The sequence below is a fragment of the Urocitellus parryii genome, chromosome 4, assembly GCF_045843805.1.
Source record: "Urocitellus parryii isolate mUroPar1 chromosome 4, mUroPar1.hap1, whole genome shotgun sequence".
Classification (NCBI taxonomy): domain Eukaryota; kingdom Metazoa; phylum Chordata; class Mammalia; order Rodentia; family Sciuridae; genus Urocitellus; species Urocitellus parryii.
The window spans coordinates 15,417,449-15,441,171 of record NC_135534.1 but is presented as its reverse complement, the minus strand read 5'-3'; the positions used below and the strand labels follow the sequence as shown (position 1 = coordinate 15,441,171).

Genomic DNA, 23,723 nt, shown 5'->3' with positions numbered 1-23,723 from the left:
TGGTATAACATGTGAAACACTTATAAAAACTATGGGAGCAAAGTAAATAATTTATTTTTTTAAAAAAGCAACTATCTTTTTCAATTCACTTCTTAGAAGTGATGGAAGTACATCTTTCTGGCCCTGTGGAGGTTTTACCTAGACTTCACATACTGGCAATGAACAAGCCCCACAAATATAAGATGCTGGAAGTGTCCTATCAATCTCACCCACTAAATGTTTTGCCTAACGTAGTTTCACATCTTTTGGGATATTTTTCTCTTTTTACTCTATGGTATTGGGGATCAAACCCAGGGCCTCTTACATGCTGGGCACGTTGTGCTCTGCTACTGAGTAATAACTCCAACCCTTTTTAAATTTTGAGAGGCTCAAAGTAAAACAAAACCCCACCTCAGAGCTTTCCCTGAATTTGCAGACTCAGTGCCTTGTGAACTGAGACACCTGGTTCTTGGCTGTTACCTATGACCCACTAGAGTTGGGGACCACACAGTTTATTGTTTCACTTGTCACTAACTGGAAAGTAGATTACAAAGAAATAAGATAGTTCAAGTTCATAATTTTCTACCTATGATACTACTAAACTTCTGCCTGGTCCCCAAGGCCTAGGGAGGGGAGGGGAGGAGGGAACCTACAAAGAGTCAGGGTAGACCTACCTCTTACACTAAGAGGAGAAGGCATGTGCTAGTTTCTGCCAATAAATAAGCCTTTTACTAGCCAACACTTTCCACCCTCCCAGGGCCCCTAACCTCACCTCCCCTCTCTACTACGTTAGTATGTCTACCTCTGTTTCTGACTCTGAGGAAGGATCAGGCCACACAGAGGGAACACTAGCAGGCCCCAGCCTCCCTTCTGCTGTCCAGTCCACCACATCAATTTCCTCATCTTCAGAGCTGTCAGGAAGTGGGCCCAGCAACTCAGAGTTATCAAATGCCTCCTTGCTGGCCTCTGGAGCAGGGTATAATTCCTCATCCATGGTTAGGGACACGTCTAGCTCAGTCTCTGCCCAGTTTGAGCATGGAGGAGAGAGGTCCCTGTAAGATCTTTGGGGAGGGTCAGGGGAGTCAATATGGAGAAGTTTGTCTCCCTGACCATCCAGTGGCTGGGAGTTGGTAATTTCAAGATGTGGAGTCCAAGAGTCTCCGACTGAAAGCACTCCTCCTTCATTCACCTCAGAGGGCATAACAAGGGGACTAAAGGGCTCAATTGGCTCTTTGTTCTCAGAAGGCATGACAAGGGGACTAAAGGGCTCAATTGGCTCTTTGTTCTCACTAACAGGTTCCTTTTCCAATCCTGTGAGCTCTCTGGGCCAGAGTTCCATGTCTGGTAAACACCATTCTTCCCCTTCAATCCAGTTCTTTCCTGTTTCTGTCAGGTGATAACTAGGGGTTCTGCAGCCCTCAACCTCAGGACTCTCCAAAGACCCAACAGGTGGCTCAATGTCTGAGCCACAGAGCATAAAGTCAAGGATCTCTTCCAGCTCACTGGTGGCTGCAGCACTTGTGATTCGGTATTCCTCAGCTTCACAGGGCTGCCTGAGCAGAGCTGTATCAAATGCATATGGCTCTCTGCAGTCAATATTCATCATGGGTTCCTTCCCTACCAGCTCTGGACTAGACCCAAACTCTGACTTCACCACAGAGTGGCCTGGGGAGTGGCTAGCAGAGAGCAGAAAGTCTTGTAGCCTAGAGACTGGAGAGTCCTGACAGAGTTCCATTCTAGTAGATGGCATTTCCTGCTCATTAATTGAGGGTAGCTGAGCCCCTGGAGGTTCTAAGACTCTCCCAGGATCTGGGATCTGGGGGCTATCTTGAGAATTTTTGAGGGGAGGCTCCTGTACCACCTCCCAGCAGGTCCCGTTTACAATCTTCCGAAGTTTTACTCTCCCAATCTGCCCTTCCTCTGCAGAGTCTGAGTTGGGTGCTCTGACTTCAGGGCTCTGCTTCTTACTCCCACCTGCCTTCCCAAGACCAGATGGGCTTGGGGTGTTCTGTAGAGGACTAGCTCTTCCTGGCTTCTGTTTGTCCTCTGGTGCTTCTTTATTTATACTTCTCTGCCGCCAAAGACGCCGGCCAGGGGCTGTGGGCACTGTGCTGGACCCACTTAAAATGCTAGGCTTTGATGTACAGACATCAGGAGATGGCTTTGAGCGACTTAGCCTGATCTTTCTGGGCAACAATCGCTCATCCACAGCGGGGTACAAGCTGGGTGGGGAAACTGCTGTAGGACCAAGGACAGAGTCATCCTTGTTTTCCTTAAGTCCCTGACTGTGGCTTGAAGGAGAAGAGCTTTTCTCTTGGGGAGCCAGGCAGGCTCTAGCCTTCCTCTTGAGCAGAAGAGTGCCTGACAAGTTCTCAGCATTTGGTCGGTTGCCCTTTTCCTGGGGACCTTCCTCTTTACCCAAAGACTTCGACCTAACTGCCCCAAGGGGACAAGGAGTCTGAGTAACAGGCAGTGGAGTTCGTGGGCGGCGTGTGGGTGCCACCACTCTGGCAGAGATTGGTGCAGCACTTGGTGGTTGTAAACACTCTCGGTTCAGTCTTCGGCCCTGAGGTGCTTTGACTAACTTTCCACCCTCTAACTGAAGAGATTCTAGCTCAGACACACGGAGCTGCCGCGCAGCAGAAAGCACATCCTGGGCTTCTTCTCGGGATACTTCCATCTCTGAGGTATACAGGAAGTCCACCAACTTTCTAAGTGTCCTGATTTTCAGGCCCCCCAGTTCCAGCACCACCTTCCGACCCTGAGCTGGCCTTTCCCGTTCCAGGCGTTCTGTGAAGAAGGGGCTGCAGGCTGACAGAATGCAGCAGTGGGCTGGAACTGCCTCACCTGGAGAAAAACACACAGACTGTCATGTAGACTTGCATGTTCATGGACTAAGCATAGACTAACGACCCAAATGTATTGCCCCTTCTCATAGTTTTTTCCCCACGGAAATTCAAATAAAAGGAGAAATTTGTTCCTTCTGCTTGCCTGGAATCTTCTGCCATACCTCTCTATCAGCTAGCTTATTTTTTAATAATCCAAAATCTAGCCTACAAAAATTCATTCAAAAAGTCTTCCTCTAAGGGCTGGGGTTGTGGCTCAGTGGTAGAGCGCTTGCATCACATGTGTGAGGCACTGGGTTCAATTCTCAGCATCGCATATAAATAAATGAATAAAATAAAGGCCTATCAACACAAAAAAATATTAAAGAAACAAAAAAAATCTTTCTCCAGCTGGGTGTAGTAGTGCATACCTGTAATCCCAGCAATTTGGGAGTTTGAGGCAGGAGGATTGTTAAATTTAAGGCCTGCCTAGACAACTTGATGAGACTGACTCAAAATAAAATAGGCTGGGGAGTAGCTCAGTGGAAGAACACTCTTCACTCTTTGGTTCAATCCCTAGTACTGCCACCCACCCCAAGAAAGCAAGCCTTTCAATCCACAAGTATGGGTTTGGTGCTCCTAGGCACAGAAAGGTACTCCACACGATTACTGCACTTACCTACCTGAATTGGAATTAGCCATCTCTATTACACTGTAAGCTCTGTGAGGACAGGCGCCATATCCATCCCGTTCACTGATGTATAACCATTACTTGCCACAAAACATTCACTGCTTGCCACAAAGTAGATCAAATACTTGTTGAATAAATAGTATTGACACATGAGAGCTCACAGAATTTTGTAGGAACAGCATGTGGTCTAACAGTAGGTTTAGAGGCAAACAACCAGGCTTCAATTTTCCTGAGCTCTTGCTGCTGCCTACTAGGGAGTGGTCTCTTCTGAGCTACCTTCTCATTTTATGGGCAATTTCCAGGCATATCAATCAGGCTATCCCATGTCTTCAGTTACCAAAGCCTTGCTGATGACCCCCAAAGCCCTATCACTACCTAGATACCTTTCCTGTGATACCAAACATCATAGCTGGCATGTCTACATGGATGCTTCACAAGTAACTCCGATGCAACCTTCCAAGGAAAGGAAATTTCGCCACCCCAAACCTCCCAATTTCGACACCAAAATAAAGTATCCCATTCATCCTCTTGCCTCAGTCATTTGAATCTAATCTTTCTACATATATCTAATCAAATGTCAATTTTAAATAACTTTCTGGAGTCATTATGTGCCACCAGGCATTCTTCTAAGGGTTTTACCAGTATTAATCCATTTATTCATCACACCCTGTGATGTAGCTACTGGTATTGTAGATGAATAAACTGAGGCATACTTTGGTAACATCCCCACAATTACAGTAAGTAGAAGGGACAAGATTAAAACCCAGAATCTGGCTACAGACTATGCTCTTCCTCACTTGAACAGCACATTACATTTTTTTGGCATACTGGAGTTTGAAACCAGGGATGCTCTACTACATTTCCAACTTTTTATACTTTTTATTTTGAGGCAGGGACTTGCTCAGATGCCTAGATAGACCTACTCAGCTTCCTAAGTAGCTAGAATTACAGAGCCAACTACAATCCTTTATTTTTATTTTTGGTACTGGGGATTAAACCCAGAGCATTACCACTGAACTATATCTCTGATCTCCCTAAGTTGATCAGGTTGGCCTTGAACTTTTGATGTTCTTGCTCAGCCTCGAATCACCAGGAAGGATAATATCCATTTTTTTTTTCCAGTGCCAGAGATCAAATACCATACATGGAAGCAAGTACTCTTACCATTGAGCTACATCTCCAGCCTGATATCCGTATCTTAAGGAATTTTAATGTTTATAAAACTTTATAATTAGTTTCATTTTTTAGGAGAGAAAAAAATAGTCACAATTTCACTCCTGAAGGCTAACTGTCCCAGAAACATACAGCTTTTTTTTTTTTAAATCTGTTTACCAAATAGTTTACTGTACTAGGAGGTAATAATATTCTTCTTTTTTTCCTTCACCCCTGGCCAATAAACTCATTTTATTTATTCTATGGTAAATTTCCAGCTGAGTTCCTACCAGTCTTACCTTCTGCCTGCAGAAGGACATCACAAAACACACCACTCTGCTGCTGTTGATGAAGCTGCAGAAATGCTAACCGGAGAAATCGAGGGTTCCTGTATAAGATTTTGGAACTGGCAGAAGAGCACATGTTGGTAGTACCTAATGAACCTAGGTTTTCACGGATCAGATTCCTGTAAGTGAGATAATTAATTTCAGAGGTATGGTTATACCTAATATTTTTTTGTTTTTGAAATGACAGGGAAATATTGATCAGGGTGTGATGACACACACCTGTAAATCCCAGCAGCTTGGGAGGCTGAGGCAGGAAGATCACAAGTTCAAAGCTCAGCAACTTAGGGAGGCCCTAAGCAACTCAGCAAGACCTGACTCTAAATTTAAAAAGAAAAAAACAAATGGGGAGGGGGCGGCTGGGATGTGGCTCAGTGGTTTAGTGCCCCTGGGTTCAATCCTGGTACCAAAAATAAATAAATATATAAATAAATATTTTTTTTGAAGAAGTATAGTATGAACTGGGGAAACATTAACCCTGGAAGTTGTGCTAAGGGTAACTTTCTCTCTTTTTCAATAGTGGGGATTGAACCCAGGGGTGCTTTATCACTAAGCTACATCTGCAGTCCTTTATATTCTCCACTTTGAAGCAGAGTCTTTGTAAGTTGCTGAGGAGCTCATTAAATTTCCAAGGCTGGTCTTGAAACTGATCCTCCTGCCTCGACCTCTCAAGTCCTGGGATTTCAGGCATGTGCCACTAAGCCTGGCTTGAAATTCTCTCTTGAGATACTCTTGGTGCCTGACATGGTGGTGCATGCCTGTTATCCCAGCAACTGGAAACGCTGAGGCAGGAAAATCACAGGTTCAAGGCCAGCCTCAGCAATTTAAGAGACCTAGCCTCAAAATAAAAAATAAAGAGGTCTGAGGATGTAGCTCAGAAGAAAAGCACCCTGGGTTCCATCGCTAGTATCATAAGTAAATAATATCATCATAGTTGTTACATGTGGGAGCTCAGAGATAAGGCTAGGTTTGAATCTTGGCTCTGTTAGTAGCATAGCTGTATAATCTCACACAGGTGACTTGACTTCTCAGTCTCACATTCTCATCCATGAAATGGGAATAACAACAATACTTACCTTGTGGGACTGTTAAAAATTAAATGAGTCAACACAGGTAAAACTGCTTAGCACAGTGTGGGTGTGGCACAAAATAACTATTATCCCCCAAATGGATATTATTATTATCCTTCAATCTTCTTCATTAATATTACTGCTGAGACCCACTCCTAGAGTGCTATTAACGTTCTTCCTGAGCACTTCATCCCCTAGGTTCCATGGTTATAATGCTCAATTTAACACTTTTAAAGAAATAATAATGGATATAGAACTTTCTGTAGGAAGTTGTATGCATCTTCTTTTCTCTGTGCTATCACACTAACCAGCAGAGGGTGCACAATAAAGACTCTGAGTGGGAAGACATTGCCTCTCTTGGTTTAAATGTACTAGGCCAAAGTGAGCCTGATTGACCCTGGAAGTTGAAAAAAATGTGGCCTTAGGTTTGTCTGTTTGGTTAATTACCTGGCTAACAATGGAGCAAAGATAGGTAAGCATTCTACCTTTCCCAACCAAACTTGATATTCTGACTTCACGCCTATTAACATTTCAAGTTTTGTTTTGTTTTGCATTGAAACACCCACACTCACTGACTGCAGAGCTGTGTTCTTGTCCTGGCATGAAGTTTTCAGTCAGGTGGCACTGAGGGTTCAAATTGTTCACGTCAAAACTATCAGGAAAGAAAAGTAGAAAAATAAATTAAGAAAGGGTGGGCTCAATTTCCATCCCAGACAGAGAATCATAGGTGGAGGAGGGCAGCTGTTGCAAGGGTCCCAGGAAACTTTCCAAAACACTAATGCCTGCCCTTGCCCCTGAACCCAACCTGGAATGGCTCTGCAGTAGGATTTGTTCCTGACGTGCTGTCTCTGCTTGGGTCTTCTGTCCAGCCTGCCTTGCTTCCTACCAATGTCTAGCCTCCTGCCAACAGTTTGAGCAAAGCAGCGCAGCGCAGGTGGGCCAACGTCCTGAGCGATTCCCTTCTTCGTCCAGAAGCGAGGGAACTGGGGTTGAAGGAGAAAGCAGGGCGTTAGGGAAGGCCCTGCAAAGCTGGGCGCCTCTCACACTTTGGGCGCCCCGGCCCAACTCCTTTGAGAGACCTCTTGGCGCGAAGGTTTCTGGGAATGGAGCGTGGGGATCCCGGCGGCCTGGATTCAGGGTTGGCCCTCACCGCCACCTCCGACCACACGGGCTTTGCAGTCACTCCCTTGGTGCCCTCGTGGTGCTGCTGATCCTGGCACCCACATGCACTGGGTAGTGGTGACAGCCAGGGCCTGAGTCCACGCGGCCCGCGCCACAACACCGCACGCGCCGCTGCCCTCGCGCACGCTTCGTCGTGGGGCCCGACGTCCTTCCTCCTCCCAGCTCTCGGCCTACGTCTGCCTGAATACGTCATCCCCATTGGCCGAAGGCCCCCGGGAGAACCAATCAGAGAAGGAGCGGAGCTTTGGGCGGGAGGCTAAGTCTCGAGCGACTTGCGGGCTGAAGGAAGATGGCTGGGCTGCGAGAGGTAGGCGGAAGGGCCCGCCAGGGAGGGATTCTTAGGGGACCCCCCCTTGTCCCTTGGCACTCGATGAGCAGTGAGACAGAGCGCCAGGGAGGTTAGAGGACAGTTCCTCCTTCCCTTGAAGAGGCTGCAAAGGACCTGCCTAGACTCCGCCAGGCTTCAAGGAGGGAAGGGCACATGTGTATAAACAAAAGAGAAACGGAAAGAAAGAACCAACAGCCCGTGTGTCTGAAGCATATCTTCAAAGCCATCAATTTATCTCCATTAGTATGCCTTCCTCCACCTGCGGGTCTCTGGCTGGTGTCTCCACTCGCACCCCATGTCTGGAATCTAGGTATCTTCTGAGGCCAGAGGGGTTCTGGAACAAGCTCCCAGCGCTAGTTTCTGAATTCACTTTCTCCCCTGATTCCACTCCGACCTCGAATCTCAGACAACTGTTGACCCACAGAATTGTAGACGTCCCCCCCCCGCCCCCCAGTGGTCTCCTGTGCCCTTCCACAGACGATTTATTTAGCACAACTTCTCTTGGGAAATGACTTGTTTCAGGAGTGATACTAAATTAAATGATCTCGAGGTAAAATGTTTACAAAGAATGCAAACGCACGGCATAAATCTAGACAGCAGTTCTTTCCCTCCTGTGCATTAGGACCCAGGCCCTGGCTTCCATTATTGCCCCCTGGGTAGATGTCCAGTGATGTCTTGCGTTTGCCCTGGGCGAAATGGCTGAATACATTAAAAAAAAAAAAAATGCTGAAGCCAGCTGGAGGTAGAAAGGAAGTTGCTTAAGAAGAGGAGAACCTGCAAAATGACAAAAAGAGGGGTGAGTCTTCATTGGTATCTAACACATTTTCTAAAAGGATTTGAGCTCAGTGTACAGGGCTTGCCCACCCTGTGAGAGGCTCTGGGTTCCAACCTCAGCACAACAAAACAAAAACAAACAAACAAAAAAAACCATTTAAGGTATTTGGCTGAAATAGTGGTGTGAGGAGTGCATTTTCAAGTCATCCAGTATTTTTCCTGGTTTGAAGCTTCTGTTCTTAAGATGAAAAAAGGAACAAGGAACAGAAGACATTTTCAGTTGTAGTTGTCATATTTTGAAGAGGAAGCAGTTTCTGAAAGGACATAAAACTCAGCTGAAGAAGGACGGATTTTACTTGCTTGCAAGTGAGGAAAGCAGAAGAGTGAAGGCAGAACAATACTTATTTATGGCCCTGGGTTCAATCCCCAGTACCATGTTAAAAAAAATAAAGTAATATTTATTTATGGCATCTGTTGCTGAAGAATCAAGATTTGATTGGACAGGTGTACTACCAGGATAGACAATTTTGTGGAGGTATAAGGAAAATATAAATATTATATCTCATTATTATTTGCATCAGGATGAAATTTATTTTAAAGAAGAGGAATCACTAGTTTGTTTTTAATCTAATACCCTATTTGTGTTAAGAATTTCTAAAGGGAATGATAAGTGGCTATCCCAGGGCTTCAGAAATGACAGACTTCGAAGAAAGAGAGAGAAACAAAACAAAACAAAAATGATGAATTTTGGATGTGTAGCCACCAGAGGGTAGAAAGGAGTAAAAATATTTTGTTTTTATTTGTACAAATAGCTAGTGGGTTTTTTTTTTTTTTTGGGAGTTGATTATTTTCATTTCTTCTTGACATTTATAATTTTAAGTCTATTTTAGAACTAGAATCGTCATTACATAATATTGTGCTGTATATTGATAATTAAAAATTTTTTTTGGTTTTGGGGATCAAACCCAGGGCTTTGTACACACTAAGCATGCACTCTACCACAGAGCTATCTGCCCTCCCTGCCCCTGGGGCCCATTTCTTTTGTAAATACCCACCACTCCCCCTCAGTTCTTTCCTAATCTTTCACCATTTTATTGTATCTTATTTTTCTATCTTTGTGATGATGGTTGTGGGTGGGGAAGTTAAACTTTTGAGATTTTTAAGACTGAGCATTGAAGCCTGGCATAGTGGCAAATGTCTGTTAATCCTAGAGACTCCAGAGACTGAGGAAGGACGACTGTAAAATCGAGGCCAGCCTCAGCAACTTAGTGAGGTCCTAAGCAACCTAGAGAGACCCTGTTTCAAAATGAAAAATAAAAAGGCTTAGGGATGTAGCGTCGTGTTAAAGCACTCCTGGTTTCAATCCCAATACCTAAAACAAAAGAAGAGCACTGAATATAATGTTCCATGTGTATAAACAAAAGAGAAACAGAAAGAAAAAAACAAACAAAAACCAGCTCGTATCAAAAACATATTTTCAAACCATTAATTTCTCTCCATTTTTATGCTATTCTAATATAAATCTCTGTTACTGTAACTTGACAGATACAATTGCCTTCAAACTAATCTTGCTTTTACACTTGCTTCCTCTTTAATTAATTTGTTGTATAAATCCATTTACAAGATCTTTTCAAAATGGGATTTAGATCACGTCCTTCTATTTAACCACCCCACAGTCAAGCTTTCCTTTAAGAATAAAAACCCAAACTCCTTTCTCTGACCCATATAACCCTTCATATTCTGATTCTCAACCTCTCCCTCCATCCTTATTTCCAGCACCTTCAGTTGGGTCCAGTATGTTTCAGCCCACACCTTAGGGCTTTGGTATTAAGAATAAAGACTGCCTGTACCTTCTCAGAGCTGGCTGCTTCTTACTATTTAGATTTCAACTTAAGTATCACCTTTCCAGAGTTTGTTTCTGACATCCAATCTAGAGCATGCTACAAGTTACTTTTATCAGTCTGTTTTACATGTACATAGTGCTGCATCTAACATTATCTTATTAGATAAATAAATAAGATAATCTTTTGGTGCTGGGGATTGATCCCAGGGCCTTAAGCATTGCTAAGCATGCACATTACCACTGAGCTACATCCCCAGCCCTTACCTTATTAATCTTTTTTTTATCTTTAGAAAATAAGCTTTATGGGAATAGGAAACTTGTCCTTCTTATCTTACTTTTCAGAAGAGTGCCTGAATCACTGTGGGTATTCAAATTAACCCAAGTAGAACTAGTCTATTTTCAATGAACTGAGCACAAATAACTTTATCTACTAGTATTAGTGATTGTGATGCTTTATTTGGACATAGCTGTTTCAGATAAATTTGAATTTTAACATCTTTTTCACCATTGAGTTTTTTTATTTATATAATTCTGTTTTTAATGTTTTCCACAAACATTCTTTCATGTTAAATGGCTTGTCCTGAATACTGTAACTACTAAGCAGAAACCATTTACTCTTTCCACTGTTGCTATGTGTGAAATATAAGGCTAAGCTCTGGGAATGTACCATGAACAAGAAAAACACTATTCATGCTTTCATGGAGCTTATCTTCTGGTGGGGAAGACAGAAACACACAAATGAAAGCAAAGCAAAATAGAAAGGAAGACAAAATAATTTTAAGTTGTGAGCAGTGATTTGGTGGAGAAAACAAGACCAATCCATCTCTAGAAAATCACAGAACATTCTAGAATAGATCTCGGATCTGGAACCGAGGGAATCATCAAACATTTCTCTTTTTTTTTTAATATTTATTTTTTAGTTTTCGGCGGACACAACATCTTTGTTTGTATGTGGTGCTGAGGATCGAACCGGGCCGCACACATGCCAGGCGAGCGCGCTACGCTACTGCTGGAGCCACATCCCCAGCCCCCATCAAACATTTCTTGTGCAAATTATTTTCCTCTGACAATCATCTTTGGCTTTTGAACTTGCTGTGGAGAGCAGAGGTAGAAGATACAATAAAGCAATGGGAGAAGATTCTTAGATAATGAGACTTGAAGGCTGTTCATTATCTTTGTGATAATGTATTCATTTCCCATTCTAGTTTGTTTAAAACCCATCAAATAAGTGCTGAATGCTTGTTTGGTCTTGGCTACCAAGTATGAGGATCTTTAAGACTGTATACCAAATATGGTGGGGTAAATAATGACTAGATCAGCCTGATTAAATGGGCACTTCATGCTGAGGAGAAGTGAAATTCCAGGTTAGATAAGCAAGATTAGATTATGGTTGATAAGTATTACTTTAATGTGTGTGTTTGAGCTACATCCCCGGTCATTTTAAAAATTTTTTATTTTGAGACAGGTTCTTGCTAAGTTGCTGAGGCTGACCTGGAACTTGTGCTCCTTCTGTCTCAGCCTCCTGAGTCCCTGGGATTACAGGTATGTGTCTCTACTCCCAGCCCAGATTACTTTAATGTATTAAATTAATAAATATGGTACTTTGAAAGCAACAAAGTATTTGGCCTTTATCCTAACTGTATTGTAAGGTGATTCAAAGAGCCTCAGCTATGGAGTCAGACTGATGTAGAGGTCACCTCTTAGTCAGATGAACTCTGGCAGTTTTCTTTGCTTAACTGAGCTTTGATTTCCTCATCTGTAAAATGGTGGTAATACTCTTTCCATAGTGGTGTTTTAAAAGTTAGAGGTAAGGAGCCCCAAGTGACTCTCACATGGTAGACACTCCATTGGGTTGCTATTATTGGATAATGGTGAGCCATGGAATGTTTTTTGGGGACAGGATAGATAATGGTGAGTTTATACTATACCACTATACATGGTTTAAAACCCTTTATGTGTATCTTAATTTTCATATTCTTGGCGATAGATATTATCCTCAGAGAGATTATATAATTGAGTCAAGTGGTACATGGACTTGAGTCAGTGTACTTACAAAGGTGGGGTTTGAAGCCAGGGAGTCTGACTACAGAATCTATGCACTTTGGGGCTGGGGATGTGGCTCAAGTGGTAGCGCGCTCGCCTGGCATGCGTGCGCCCCGGGTTCGATCCTCAGCACCACATACCAACAAAGATGTTGTGTCCACCAACTAAAATATAAATATTAAAAATTCTAAAGGAAAAAAAAGGATCTATGCACTTCACCTCTATCCTGGATTATGAAAACTTTATGAAGATTCATTTAGTAAATCTAAAGGTTTTAGATTTTTCAGTAAGCAAGAGAAAGAAACCTTCAATTTAACATTATCATCCTTGTTTAGTAATTAGTGAATGACAAAATAGTAGTCTTTGTTAGGCATAATAAAACTAGCTGGGCATATGCCTGTAATTCCAGTGTCTTGGGAGTCTGAGGCAGGAAGATCACAAATTTGAGGCCAGCCTGGGCAATTTAGCAAGATCCTATCTCAAAATAAAAAGGGATGTAGCTCAGAGGTAAAGTGCCCCTGGATTTAATCCCCAGTAACAATACATAAAAACAAAAACCCCACCCCTCTCTTCCTTCCTGGTCTAACAGTCTTAAAAATGTTTCTTAACTTAGAAGAATACTACCTGAATGATCCTTTATTTAGGTTAAATGTAAAAAAAAAAAAAAAGAATATATGAATCAGATAATCTTAAGCTTCAAGTTCACAAAGGAATCAAATTTTCTTAAGACTTTACTTATGCTGTTAACCATTTTAGATATATTGCTTGTTTATTGGATGCCATTTACTCTCCCCCACAAATTCACCTTATTTTGATTTGGGGACAAATGGGAAGACAGTGATTTTCTTAACAGCCCAGTGGATTCCTACCTTCCTTTTGGTTCAGAATATGGAGACTAAAAACTATTAACAAGTTCAGTCATTTATATTTTTTCTAATTAGCTCTAATGCAATTAAACCAAAACAAAGAAATTGAGAGTTTACCCCCATATTCCCTACCATCCCAATCAACACATAGTAGTCCTATCTTTCTTTGGGAAAATGCTTTGGGGTAGAAGGCAACAAACCAAACAGCAGGCAAATAACATCAGCTCTTTTCTGTTTCTTCACCCGGATAGGTAGGGAGAGGGAGCAAGAACCCCCATCAAAAAGAACAAATGCTTAAGTATGCCATTCTAAAAAGCCCTTGTTTTTTCACACGCCCACCCCCTGAGCTCTGCAGTAATACCTCAGAGATTGTATAGTCTCTGCTTTAAATATAAATATATATATAAAACTTCCCCCTGTCTCCTTCCTCTCCTCCTCTCTCTCTCTCTCTTTTTTTTAATTTCCTATAATAAAGTTTCCTATTGGATAAGGTCAGCTCTCTGATTTATGCTTGGCTCCTATTGGAAGCTCGCAGGGGCTGACATCACTTAGGAAAGCGAGGGGGTAGGGCTGCCAGATCAGTTTGTCACCACCCAGGCTCCCTTGCCTTTGGCTGGGTGCAACTTCCATTTTAGGTGTTGGATCTGAGGGGGAAAAAAAGAGAGAGAGAGAGAGAGAGGGAGAGCGAGAGAGAGAGAGAGAGAGAGAGAGAGAGAGAGAGTGAGAGTGAGAGAGAGAGAGAGAGAGAGAGGGAGAGAGAAGAGAAGCAGAAAAGATCCTGAAAGGAGGAAGAGGTGGTGAAAATCAGCTGCTTTGCTGGATTTGTCTTTCTCAGCACATTGGCGAAGCCTTGGGTTTCTTTCTCAAAGGATTGGTTTTTAGAAGTCCACATTTGAGGTGTGTGCTTTTTTTTTTTTTTTTTTTTAAAGAAAAAAATGTGTGTACAGCCGGGCAAAGGAGGATAAGCCAAGTCGAATTTTTGTCTGACGGTAACTAGAGGGAATTTAAAAACAGAGAGTCTGTTATGCTGATGGGTGACTTTTAAGCAATTGTTTTTTCCTTCTACTTTCAATACTTTGAGGGATTTTGATATTTTATTATATTAAAAAGGTAAAATATTACAAGACCTGGAAACAAACTTCTAGATTTAATACTGGGAACTGAATGGAATCAGGGGGGTAAGAGAAGTTGTGTGAATTTACATTTTGGTATGTTCTTTGATTTTATATTTTTTCTGAATTAAGCTAACATACTTCTGTTTTCAGAGCCCAAATCAAAAGTTGGTTTTTTGGCTTGTTGTGTGTGGGTTGGGAAAGGAATTTGTCTGGGTCGGAAGCTAGTTATACAGATGGTTCTTCATATGTTTCAAACTTTTTCTTTTTTCCTTTTACCATTGGATTTGTGGAAATGGAAAATTGCAGGGAGCTTTGCAGCTTAAATGGTATTGTTTTTTCCTCCCATAGAGAGTTTGAACGGCCCAGATCGGTTTCAGCCCTGCTGTTCCTGGGTGGATCCCTCTTACTTTTCCAGGTGTGGTGGGTGGGAGCCTCACTCGCCGCTAGATGTAGCCTCCCAGCTTTGCTTTATAAAAGAAAACAAATGGATCTATGTTAACTGAATTGACATATCCTTCTCCTCCTAAAACCTTTAATGGCAAAGATTTGTGGAGGTTGTTTTGTTAAATCTGTAACAGGGTAACGCTTGGTATACTTAAAAGGGTAGAAGTTCTAATCATGCTTTTTATTTCACTTGAGTATAGTGGCAATACACCTGAAAAAAATTTCAGCTTTGTGGTCTCTGAAAGGTCCATAGGTTGAATAAGGTGAGCTAAGAGAAACCATTTACACAAACTTTGATGTTTAAAATGCATTTGAGAAAGCAAAAGGAGAGTTTTTATTTTTAAGTCAATTGGAAAGTTATTTTTTTGGAGGTGAGTTTGTTTGGTTAATTTACCTTTAAGTCGGAAGTCTGTTAGAACTGAAGGGCATGACTGTGCTTTTGTATCTTAAACCTTAAGATTTGTTTGGTTTTGTTTTTGCACATATATTTTTGTAAAAGTACTGATTCCAGATAATCATATAGCCAACTCATCAGTAGCTGAAAGCTAGGGTGTTCTCTTCCTCTTTTTGAAATGCGAATCAGTCCGAAAATTATAGCTGAGTAGATACTGCCCTAATTGTAACAAGATGGGCCTTAATGTATAAGCTGCTCATTAGCTTTAAACTGGTATGTATCTTTATTTAATATTCCTCTGATTTCCTACCGCCCCCCTCCACCCATTCTTTTCAGACTAGAACACTTCCTTGAATTTCCTTTCTAGAATGAGAACATTTCTTGAAAGATGATTTCATCCTTGTGAGGTTGTGGCTTCAGGAGGAGACAGAACTTTGTTCTTCCTCTCAATATAAACTAGGTAAGGGTTACATAAAAATTCTGATGTCTGGGTCTCATAACAAGTAAATTAAAAATAAAAAGTGTGTACAGTCTGTTCGGCATAGTTCTTATTTAATATTTTTCTGATTTTCTTTCAAATGTGCTCTCTACCTTAACTCCATACTAGGGAGGTTTCATTGGAGGGTTGGTTATGTTGCTGCCGGACTGTCGGAGTGTTGGTTTCCCACTCAACCTTTAGGGGGGAGGGATGAGAGAATCTGAAGGAAGAGTACAAAGGCAGTTTGAAAATAGGTTCTGGATGACTGAGTGATAGTGATTTGGGTCCGGCTTTAAATACTGAGCTTTATGTAGCTGCAGTGAACATTGCAGTTAACTAGGGTCTAGGACTGTTTCCATGAACTAGGGCATTGTTTTGATATGTGTGTAGTATTAGAGCCTTTGGGGTGATAAGATGGAAGATTTGTCTTTTACCTCACTACTGGTTGTTGTTTTCCCAGGAATTATAGTAAAAGGTACAGATAAGAAAATCTTTTATTTTGTAAATTTTTTTTGTTTTTTTCTTTATTTTGATTTTGGGGTAAAAATGATGACCACTGTGAGTTGTAAGATTTTTGTTTCCTTGTTTGTCTCCTATATAATACTGTTGGTTTCTTTGTTATGTGAGCAAGGTAGTGATCCGTGTTCCAGGTGGAGTCTCTTTTGGGTGTTTAGAGTTCTAGTACCTTTCTTAGGATTCCAGCATGGACAGAGGGACTAGAATATGTTCTGTCAGCTAGTATAAAATTGAGGTTATTTTGAGATCTTAAAAAAAGAAAAGCTCCCAATAATTACAATCCAGCCTTTGGTTTATGAAGTAGTTGCTCTCCAGGGTTGGGTGAGATAAGATTAATGCAAATAAATTAAGCATAGATCACTATCTATTGATAAAATGATTAGCTCTGTATAATTTTTGCTTTCTATTTTGGTACATGATAGTCCTCTGTTAATAACTGCCAGGTTCTCTTGCCTTTCCCCTCATTGTTTTTTATGGTGTGCTAATCATTTTGCACAAACTATTACTTAATTCCAACAAAAACCTTTTTTTTTTTTTTGGAATCCCAAACCTAGAAGCACAGTTTTGCTGAAAATCTTTACTGCCTGTAAATGGTGGAGGCCAGGATTAACCCTGGTCTGACTTGACTACAAAGTCCAATGACTTAACCACTAATACACTGCCATTCTTCAGAGAGAATGGAAATAACAGAACTAAAATGAACTTACAAGAGGCAGGAGTGTTTCATTTTATGTAGGATCAGTAGTCACTCAGATTTCCAACCTTCTCCCATTTCCTTCAGCACCCATGTTGGGATAATGTATGTATGTAAAAGATCCATTTTCCTTAGAGCCCTGGGGAGTTGAATATGCTAGAATGGATATTATTTTTAGAACAGGGATCTTTCCATATGTGTGCCATTGCTGTCCCTTTTTTTCCCTCCTTTTTCTTTCTTCCTTTTTTTTTTTTTTTTTTTTTTTGGTACTGGGGATTAAACTCAGGGTCATTCAACCACTGAATTACAACCCCAGCCCTATTTTGTATTTTATTTAGAGACAGAGTCTCACTGAGTTACTTGGTTTCTCGATATTGCTGAGGCTGGTTTGAACTTGTGATTCTCCTGCCTCAGTCTCCCCCGAGCTGCTGGGATTATAGGCGGGTGTGCCTGGCTCTTTTTTTGAGACAATTTCCTTATATTTCCCAGAGTGGCCTTGAATTGGCCATCCTTTTGCTTTAGCCTAACCTAGTGGCTGGGATTACCGGTGTGTGTCACTGTGCCTGGTTCTAATTCCTTTAAATTCCTACAGTTGTCTCAAACTGTATTTGATTATCAGTGAAGTTTTCTTTTCCCAGAGGATTTTCAGGTATTTGGTTTAGGGAGAAACTTGTAGGAGGTAGTTCAAATACCATAGTAATCATACTATATTAAAATTCTCTCACTTTTTTGTCTTTTTTACTTTTAGACTAAGCTGCTTGGGTATAGGTACTATCTTCCTACCTCTGAATCCTTTAGTATCTATCTTAGTATATGTACATACTAAGGTGCTTCGAAAGCCTTGGTTAAATAAGGCACTTGATTGTAATCATTGAGGGATATTTATTTAGCAATACTAGGGATTGAACCCAGGGATGCTCTACCACTGGGTACAGCCCCAACCCTTTTTTTATGTTGAGACAGGGTCTCACTAAATTGTTGAGGCTAGCCTTGAATTTGTGGTCCTCATGTTTCAGCCTTCCATATTGGGATGACAGGCCTGATTCACCACCTAGCTAGTGAGGAACTTTTGTGGGGAAGGCTTGAAAGGAAGTTGAGATAAGAAGCAAAACAACATAAATTAATAATATTTCCATGTGGTTTTGAAACTTTTACTGTAGGCTGAAGTTCAGCCTACATCTTCTTCCTTTCATTTTTAAGCAAAGTTTCTGGGGGAAATAATAGTAAAGATTTTAACTTTACTTCTGTTTCCTTTCCTGCAAGCAGCCCAAGAAAGGTATGTGTAAAAAGCAAGGGACCTAGGTCATTCATTTCAGAAGCTGTTAGTTTCACACTGAAAATCTAAAATGTAGCCATTTTTTTAGGGAAGAATATATTAGGGCAGCAGCAAGGAAGTACTGCTTTCAGCCCTGGTTGGAAAGAGTGGTTTTCTACCTGTTAATAAAAACACAGAGTGTGGAAGGATAGTTTTGACCATCAGTGCTTCAGAGAAATCATGTTTGGTGTCTTTTTTTTAGTGGGGGTAGGGTGTGTGGGGGGAGGCGCCCGGTAGGCCTGGAGATTGAGCACATGCTGGTGAGCATTCCACTACTGAGCTACATCCACAGCCCCTGATATCATTTGTGCTGTTTTTTTGGTTTTGGGTACCAGGGATTGAACTCGGGAGCACTCAGCCACTGAGTCACATTCTCAGCCCTATTTTGTGTTTTATTTAGAGGCGGTCTCACTGAGTTGCTTAGCACCTTGTCATTGCTGAGGCTGGCTTTGAACTCGCAATCCTCCTGTGCTGTGTGCACCACCATGCCCAGTTTATCATTGTGGTTTTTATCACTGCTTCAGTCATGGATCTTTAGGAGATTTTGTTCGTTAAGTGTATTGGAACGTTTATGAGTTTAAGAACCAAAATTAGTTTTCATGGATAATTTAGAATCCTGATAGTAACTGGAAACTAGCCTAAAGGAATGAACTGTAGGTAATCAGGAAAGAAATAACTACAAATATTTTTTCATTTTCCTTTCCCTCGGAGAAAGGGGTTAAAATCAGACAATGCTGAAATAGGGATTGCTCTGCCTAAAAAATGCAGCTACCTTCAATGCTTCCAATAGAGTACTGATATAGCGTGGCCGGGTGATTGTAGGAGGCAAGAACAACTCTTCTGGATAGGAGTGAAAAGGGGGAAGTTAGGGTGTTATTGTTTTGTGTTTAGTCATATATATTTTTTGGAAGTATTCTCCGTAATTTACTGAGAATTTCATGTTGATTATTAAATATTATACACTGTTCTTGATTATAAATATTATATGTAGGGCCCGTCTGCATTTACTGATCTGGTTCAAGGACAGTTCTTACTTTTAGAGCCCCTTCCTGTCCTTTGGGTGTAGTCTGATTGGAGTGATTTGGGCAATTTAAATCAGTCATGTAGAGAGGGGGCCTTATAAGGATCCATAGTTTTTTTTGTTTTTTTTTTTTAGTTGTAGATGAACACAATATCTTTGTCATGTTTCATTTATTTATCTATCTATCTATCTATTTATTTATTTATTTATTTATTTATTTATTTTTAATGTGCTGAGGATCGAACCCAGTGCCTCAAGCAATGTGAGGCAAGCGCTCAATCACTAAGCTACAGCCCCAGCTGCAGTTTGGTTTTTTTTTTTTTGGAGAGGGGTCTCTATGTTGCCCAGGTTGGTCTTCAACTTCTTGACTCAAGTGATCCTCCTGCTTTAGCTTCTGGAGTAGGTGGGACTACTAGAGTGTACCACCTTGCCTGGCTCCAGATTTTCTCAAGGCATTCTGTGCTCGTTCATGATAGGTAATTTGTCATGGTTTTCACAAAACGTTTCCCATTATATGATGATAAAAGTGATTTTAACATTTTCATTTCAAACTTGCAGGAAAGTTTGCATGAATAGTACAGTAACTTCTGTATACCGGTCACTTACTCAGACACCAAGTGTTGCTTTATTTTTATTTGTTTGTGATACTGGGGATATATCCTAGGTCCTTTGACATGCTAAGTAAGCGCTTTACCACTGAGCTCCATCCCCAACCCTGTTGTATGTTTTTTGACCAATATGCTGACCAAAAAGGTAATTTCCAATCTGTTTCACTAGTGTGGTGAGACAAGGCTGCATAGCAGAGTGCTTAAGGATATGGATGCTGAAGCCAGACTAAACTGCTTGGTTTCAAATCTTGCTCCAGTACCTACTAACCTATGGCAAATTGTGTAATTGCTCTGTGTTTTAGTCTTGTCTGTAAAATGGGGATAATATTAACCGTCTTATAGGACTGTTGTGACAATTACATGATTAGATATGTAAAATTTGTGGAACAGTGCAGAGCTCATAGTAATACCTTATATTTGCTATTAGAATGGTAAATGAACTCAAATTTCATTTGTCTGTTGGACTAAATATCTTCCTTCCTTCCTTCCTTCCTCCCTCTCTTCCTTCCTTCCTTCCTCCCTCTCTTCCTTCCTTCCTTCCTTTCTCTCTCTCTCTCTCTCTGAGGATAGAACCCAGATATTTTACCACTGAGCTACATCCCCAGTCCTTTTTATTTTTAATTTTGAGATGGGGTCTCGATAAGTTGCTGAGGGTCTCACTAAATTGCTGAGGCTGGCCTTCAACTTGTATTCCTCTTGCCTCAGCCTCCCGAGTCTCTGGGATTAAGGTCTTAGAACCTGAGATTTAGACCAAAAAGAAAACATAGAGAAAGAAAAAAGACCTCAGATTTGGGGCAGGATTATAGCCCAGATTAGAGTGTGTGTTCATGCAAGACCCTAGGTTCAAACCCTGACACCAGAAACAAAAACAAAAAACTTCAAACCTGAGATTCAATGTTAGATGTAGATTTTTTTTCCCCTTATACTAGGGAATTCACCCATGGCTCTTTACCACTGAGCTACATCTTCAGCCCTTTTTATTTTATTTTTATTTTTTTATTTTGAGGCAGTCTCTAACTTGCATAGAGCCTCACTAAATTTCTGAGGCTGACCTTGAATTTACATTCTTTCTGCCTCAGCTTCCCAGAATCATTGGAATTACAGGTGTGGGCCATCATGCCAGCTAGATGTAGATTCTTATATTGTGGAATAAATGGACTTTATGGGTGGGTAAGATAACTTTTTTTATTTAATGGGGGAAAAAGTTTTTTTAGTAGCCAACTTTGGGGAGTTGTATGGATGGGGTTATCCAAAACAATGGTGGTATGAGAATGGATTGCTTTTAATAAAGTATGGTGTGAATGGGGTAGAGAAACAGGTAGCAAAGCTTGAGTATCTTACAATAATTTCTTCAGAGACTTCAATACTTTAGATTAAAATAACTGCAATACAAGTTACTCCTACCATTTTGTTTTTACAAGAAATAGAACTCTAGCATCTAAGAGGTAACTTTAATTTTGTCAGAGAATGGATTGAAAGGTTTTGTTTGGGTTTATTATTCTTGGCTTTGAAAGAGGTTTTTTTTTTTTTTGTTTTGTTTTGTTTTTTGGTACTGGGATGCCTAACCACTGAACCGCATCCCCATCCCTTTTTAAAATATTGTATTTAGAGACAGGGTCTCACAGAGTTGTTTAGGGCCTCACTAAGTTGCTGAGGCTGGCTTTGAACTCTTGGTCCTCCTACCTCAACCTCCTGAGTTGCGGGATTATTGGTGTGCACCATCATACTCGACTGAATGAGATTCTTTTCTTTTTTTTAAAAATATTTATTTTTTTAGTTGTAGTTGGACACAATACCTGTATTTCAGTTATTTATTTTTTTGTGGTGCTGAGGATCGAACCCAGGGTCTCGCACGTGCGAGGCGAGTGCTGTACCTCTGAGCCACAACCCTAGCCCCTGAATGAGGTTCTTTACCTCAAAGTCTTGCTTGTCTAACCATGACTTTAGGATAACATTCAGTTATGAATGGTTGTAGTGGAAACAATTGAAACGATTACACAGAAATGAAGGCAGGCTTTTACTATCCCTTTTCTTGAAATAAACTCCTTTTTTTGTGTGTGTTCAGGAAACACTTCTCTACGGTTGTTATTTATGGATATTTGTAAAACTGACATATAGAAATTTTGAGTTCATGAATGCTTCCTGTGAAAAGTATGCTTCTAGGAAGAGTGTGCTTTTATATGGAAAAGCCCAGCTGTTGCCTGTGGGACCATATGTATGTGGTAGATACAGCCTTGCCTGGAAACGTGAAGGTTTTTTCAACCTAGGATTTTCTTTTTTCTCCCTTTTTTTTTTTTTCATGCTAAATAACTTGTGAAAATCGGGTTCTAAATAGGTTTAAAATAATTTCTGGCCAGCCCAGTGGTACACACCTGTAATTTCAGCTACTCAGGAGGCTGAGGCAGGAGGATCTCAAGTTCAAGGTCAGCCTCAGCAACTTAGCAAGACCCTGTCTCAAAAAAAAAAAAATAAATAAAAAGGGCTGGGGATGTGGCTCAGTGTATGCAATAATAAATAATAATGATAATAATTTATGTTGGTGCTCCATAGCCTTCTACCATAACTCCCTCACCCAGCATCCTACTTTTAATTTTCTGTGTGTGTGTGTGTGTGTGTGTGTGTGCGCGCGCGCGCGCACGCTGGAAATTAAACCCAGGGTCTTGTGCATGTGAAGCATGCTTTCTACTGAGCTACACCCCTAGTAGCCCCTTAACAGTTCTCCTTCAGTTTCTGTCCTATTGGTTTCCTTTCCTCTTCTGTCTCCCTTTTTCTCTCCTTCTTTTTTTCTCCTCATTTTTCACCTTAGGTTGGTGGTCTTCATGGGAGCATTGTTTTCCTAACTAACAATCGATAAGGGAGAAGCTTGCTTCTTTTTCTGAAAAAAAATTATTTAATTACAAAAGGTAGAAGTGTTAGGCTATTGCTTCTGGTATATTTCAGTTTTACATTAGGATTATAATTATAATCTAAGACGATTGACTTGTTCTAGTAACTTAGTTTTTATCTTTGATTTTCAGATGTCATCTACATTTCCTAATTAGTTACTATTATGGCTTATTTGAGCAAAAGAAATTTACTTTCCCCAGAGTAAATTATTAGGTTTTCTTGTTGTTGTACTTGAGGTTGAACCCAGGACCTTGCACATGCTAGGCAAACACTTTACCACCAAACTACATCCCCAGCACTTTTTATTTTTTGTAACTTGCAGTACTGGAGATTGAACACAGGGGTACTCGACCATAGACTTGTATCCCCAGTTTTTTATTTTTTGTTTTGAGACAGGATCTCACTGAGGTGCCCAGGCCAGCCTCAAATATCAGATCCTCTTTCCTCAGCCTCTCAACTTGCTGGGATTCAGCATGTATCATCATGCCCGGCAAGGAGTTTATATTTTATTTTATTATTTTAATTTTTTAATATTTATTTTTTAGTTGTGGTTGGACATAATACCTTTATTTAACTTTTTATTTATATGTGGTACTGAGGATTGAACCCAGGGCCTCTCATGTGGTAGGCGAACACTCTACCGCTGATCCACAACTCCAGCCCAAGGAGTTTATATTTTAAGAAACTAAAATTTATTCTAATAGTTGACGATATAAAACATTGTTATAGGAACTAGGTCAGCTTTCAATTACCTTTATCAAAGCACCTGCAGTTCCCATTTCATTGCAAGTGAAGTAAACTTCATTGAAATAAAGTAACTGATTTATATTCAGTACATTTTAAAATAGAGTAATCTACTTTAAAACAGAAATTGGTGCCAATCTGATTTCTTTCCTGATTCTTTGTTGGAATGGGGAAAGTTCTGTAAGCTCTCTGTTCTATTCTCCATTGACAACTTTGTAAATCAGGACACAATTGGCTACTTGTGTGTCTGTCCTGCTGAAGATCAACCAAATGGGGAGGTAAGAATATAGGAGCCCCTAGTTTGTATGCCTAAGATCACAATTAGACAAAGGTTTAGAAATAAAAGTGAAACAAAGTTGATTTATTTTCTTAAATTTAACTTTTTGCATTCATTGAAGGAGTAAAACATTT

The 23,723-nt window shown here is 40.7% G+C and overlaps 2 protein-coding genes across 12 annotated transcripts in view; one reads left to right on the top strand and one right to left on the bottom strand.

Moving 5' to 3' along the window:
- Positions 1-298: 298 nt before the first annotated feature.
- Btbd18 (BTB domain containing 18) lies at positions 299-3,911 on the bottom strand. Its single transcript, XM_026406539.2, has 2 exons — positions 3,879-3,911; positions 299-2,845 (listed from the first exon to the last, which is right to left on the bottom strand). The coding sequence occupies exons 1-2, from the start codon at positions 3,909-3,911 to the stop codon at positions 764-766; spliced, it is 2,115 nt and encodes a 704-aa protein (XP_026262324.2). The 3' UTR covers positions 299-763.
- Positions 3,912-13,695: 9,784 nt separating this feature from the next.
- Ctnnd1 (catenin delta 1) overlaps positions 13,696-23,723 on the top strand; it is a 50,690-nt gene continuing 40,662 nt past the window's right edge. For 7 of the 11 annotated variants that reach the window (XM_026406489.2, XM_026406482.2, XM_077798070.1 and 4 more), the window contains exons 1-2: positions 13,696-13,994; positions 15,387-15,510. The gene's annotated coding sequence lies outside the window, so the exon portion shown is untranslated. The remainder of the gene's footprint in view (positions 13,995-15,386; positions 15,511-23,723) is intronic. The other 4 variants (XM_026406490.2, XM_026406484.2, XM_026406480.2 and 1 more) reach the window with 2 other exon arrangements.

Excerpts from the sequence above, each read along its gene's own strand:
- Btbd18 (XM_026406539.2), bottom strand. The coding sequence starts at position 3,911 with ATGCCAGCTATGATGTTTGGTATCACAGGAAAG. Across the intron at positions 2,846-3,878 it reads TGTTTGGTATCACAGGAAAG|TCTGTGTGTTTTTCTCCAGG; the intron begins GTATCTAGGTAG and ends TCTACATGACAG.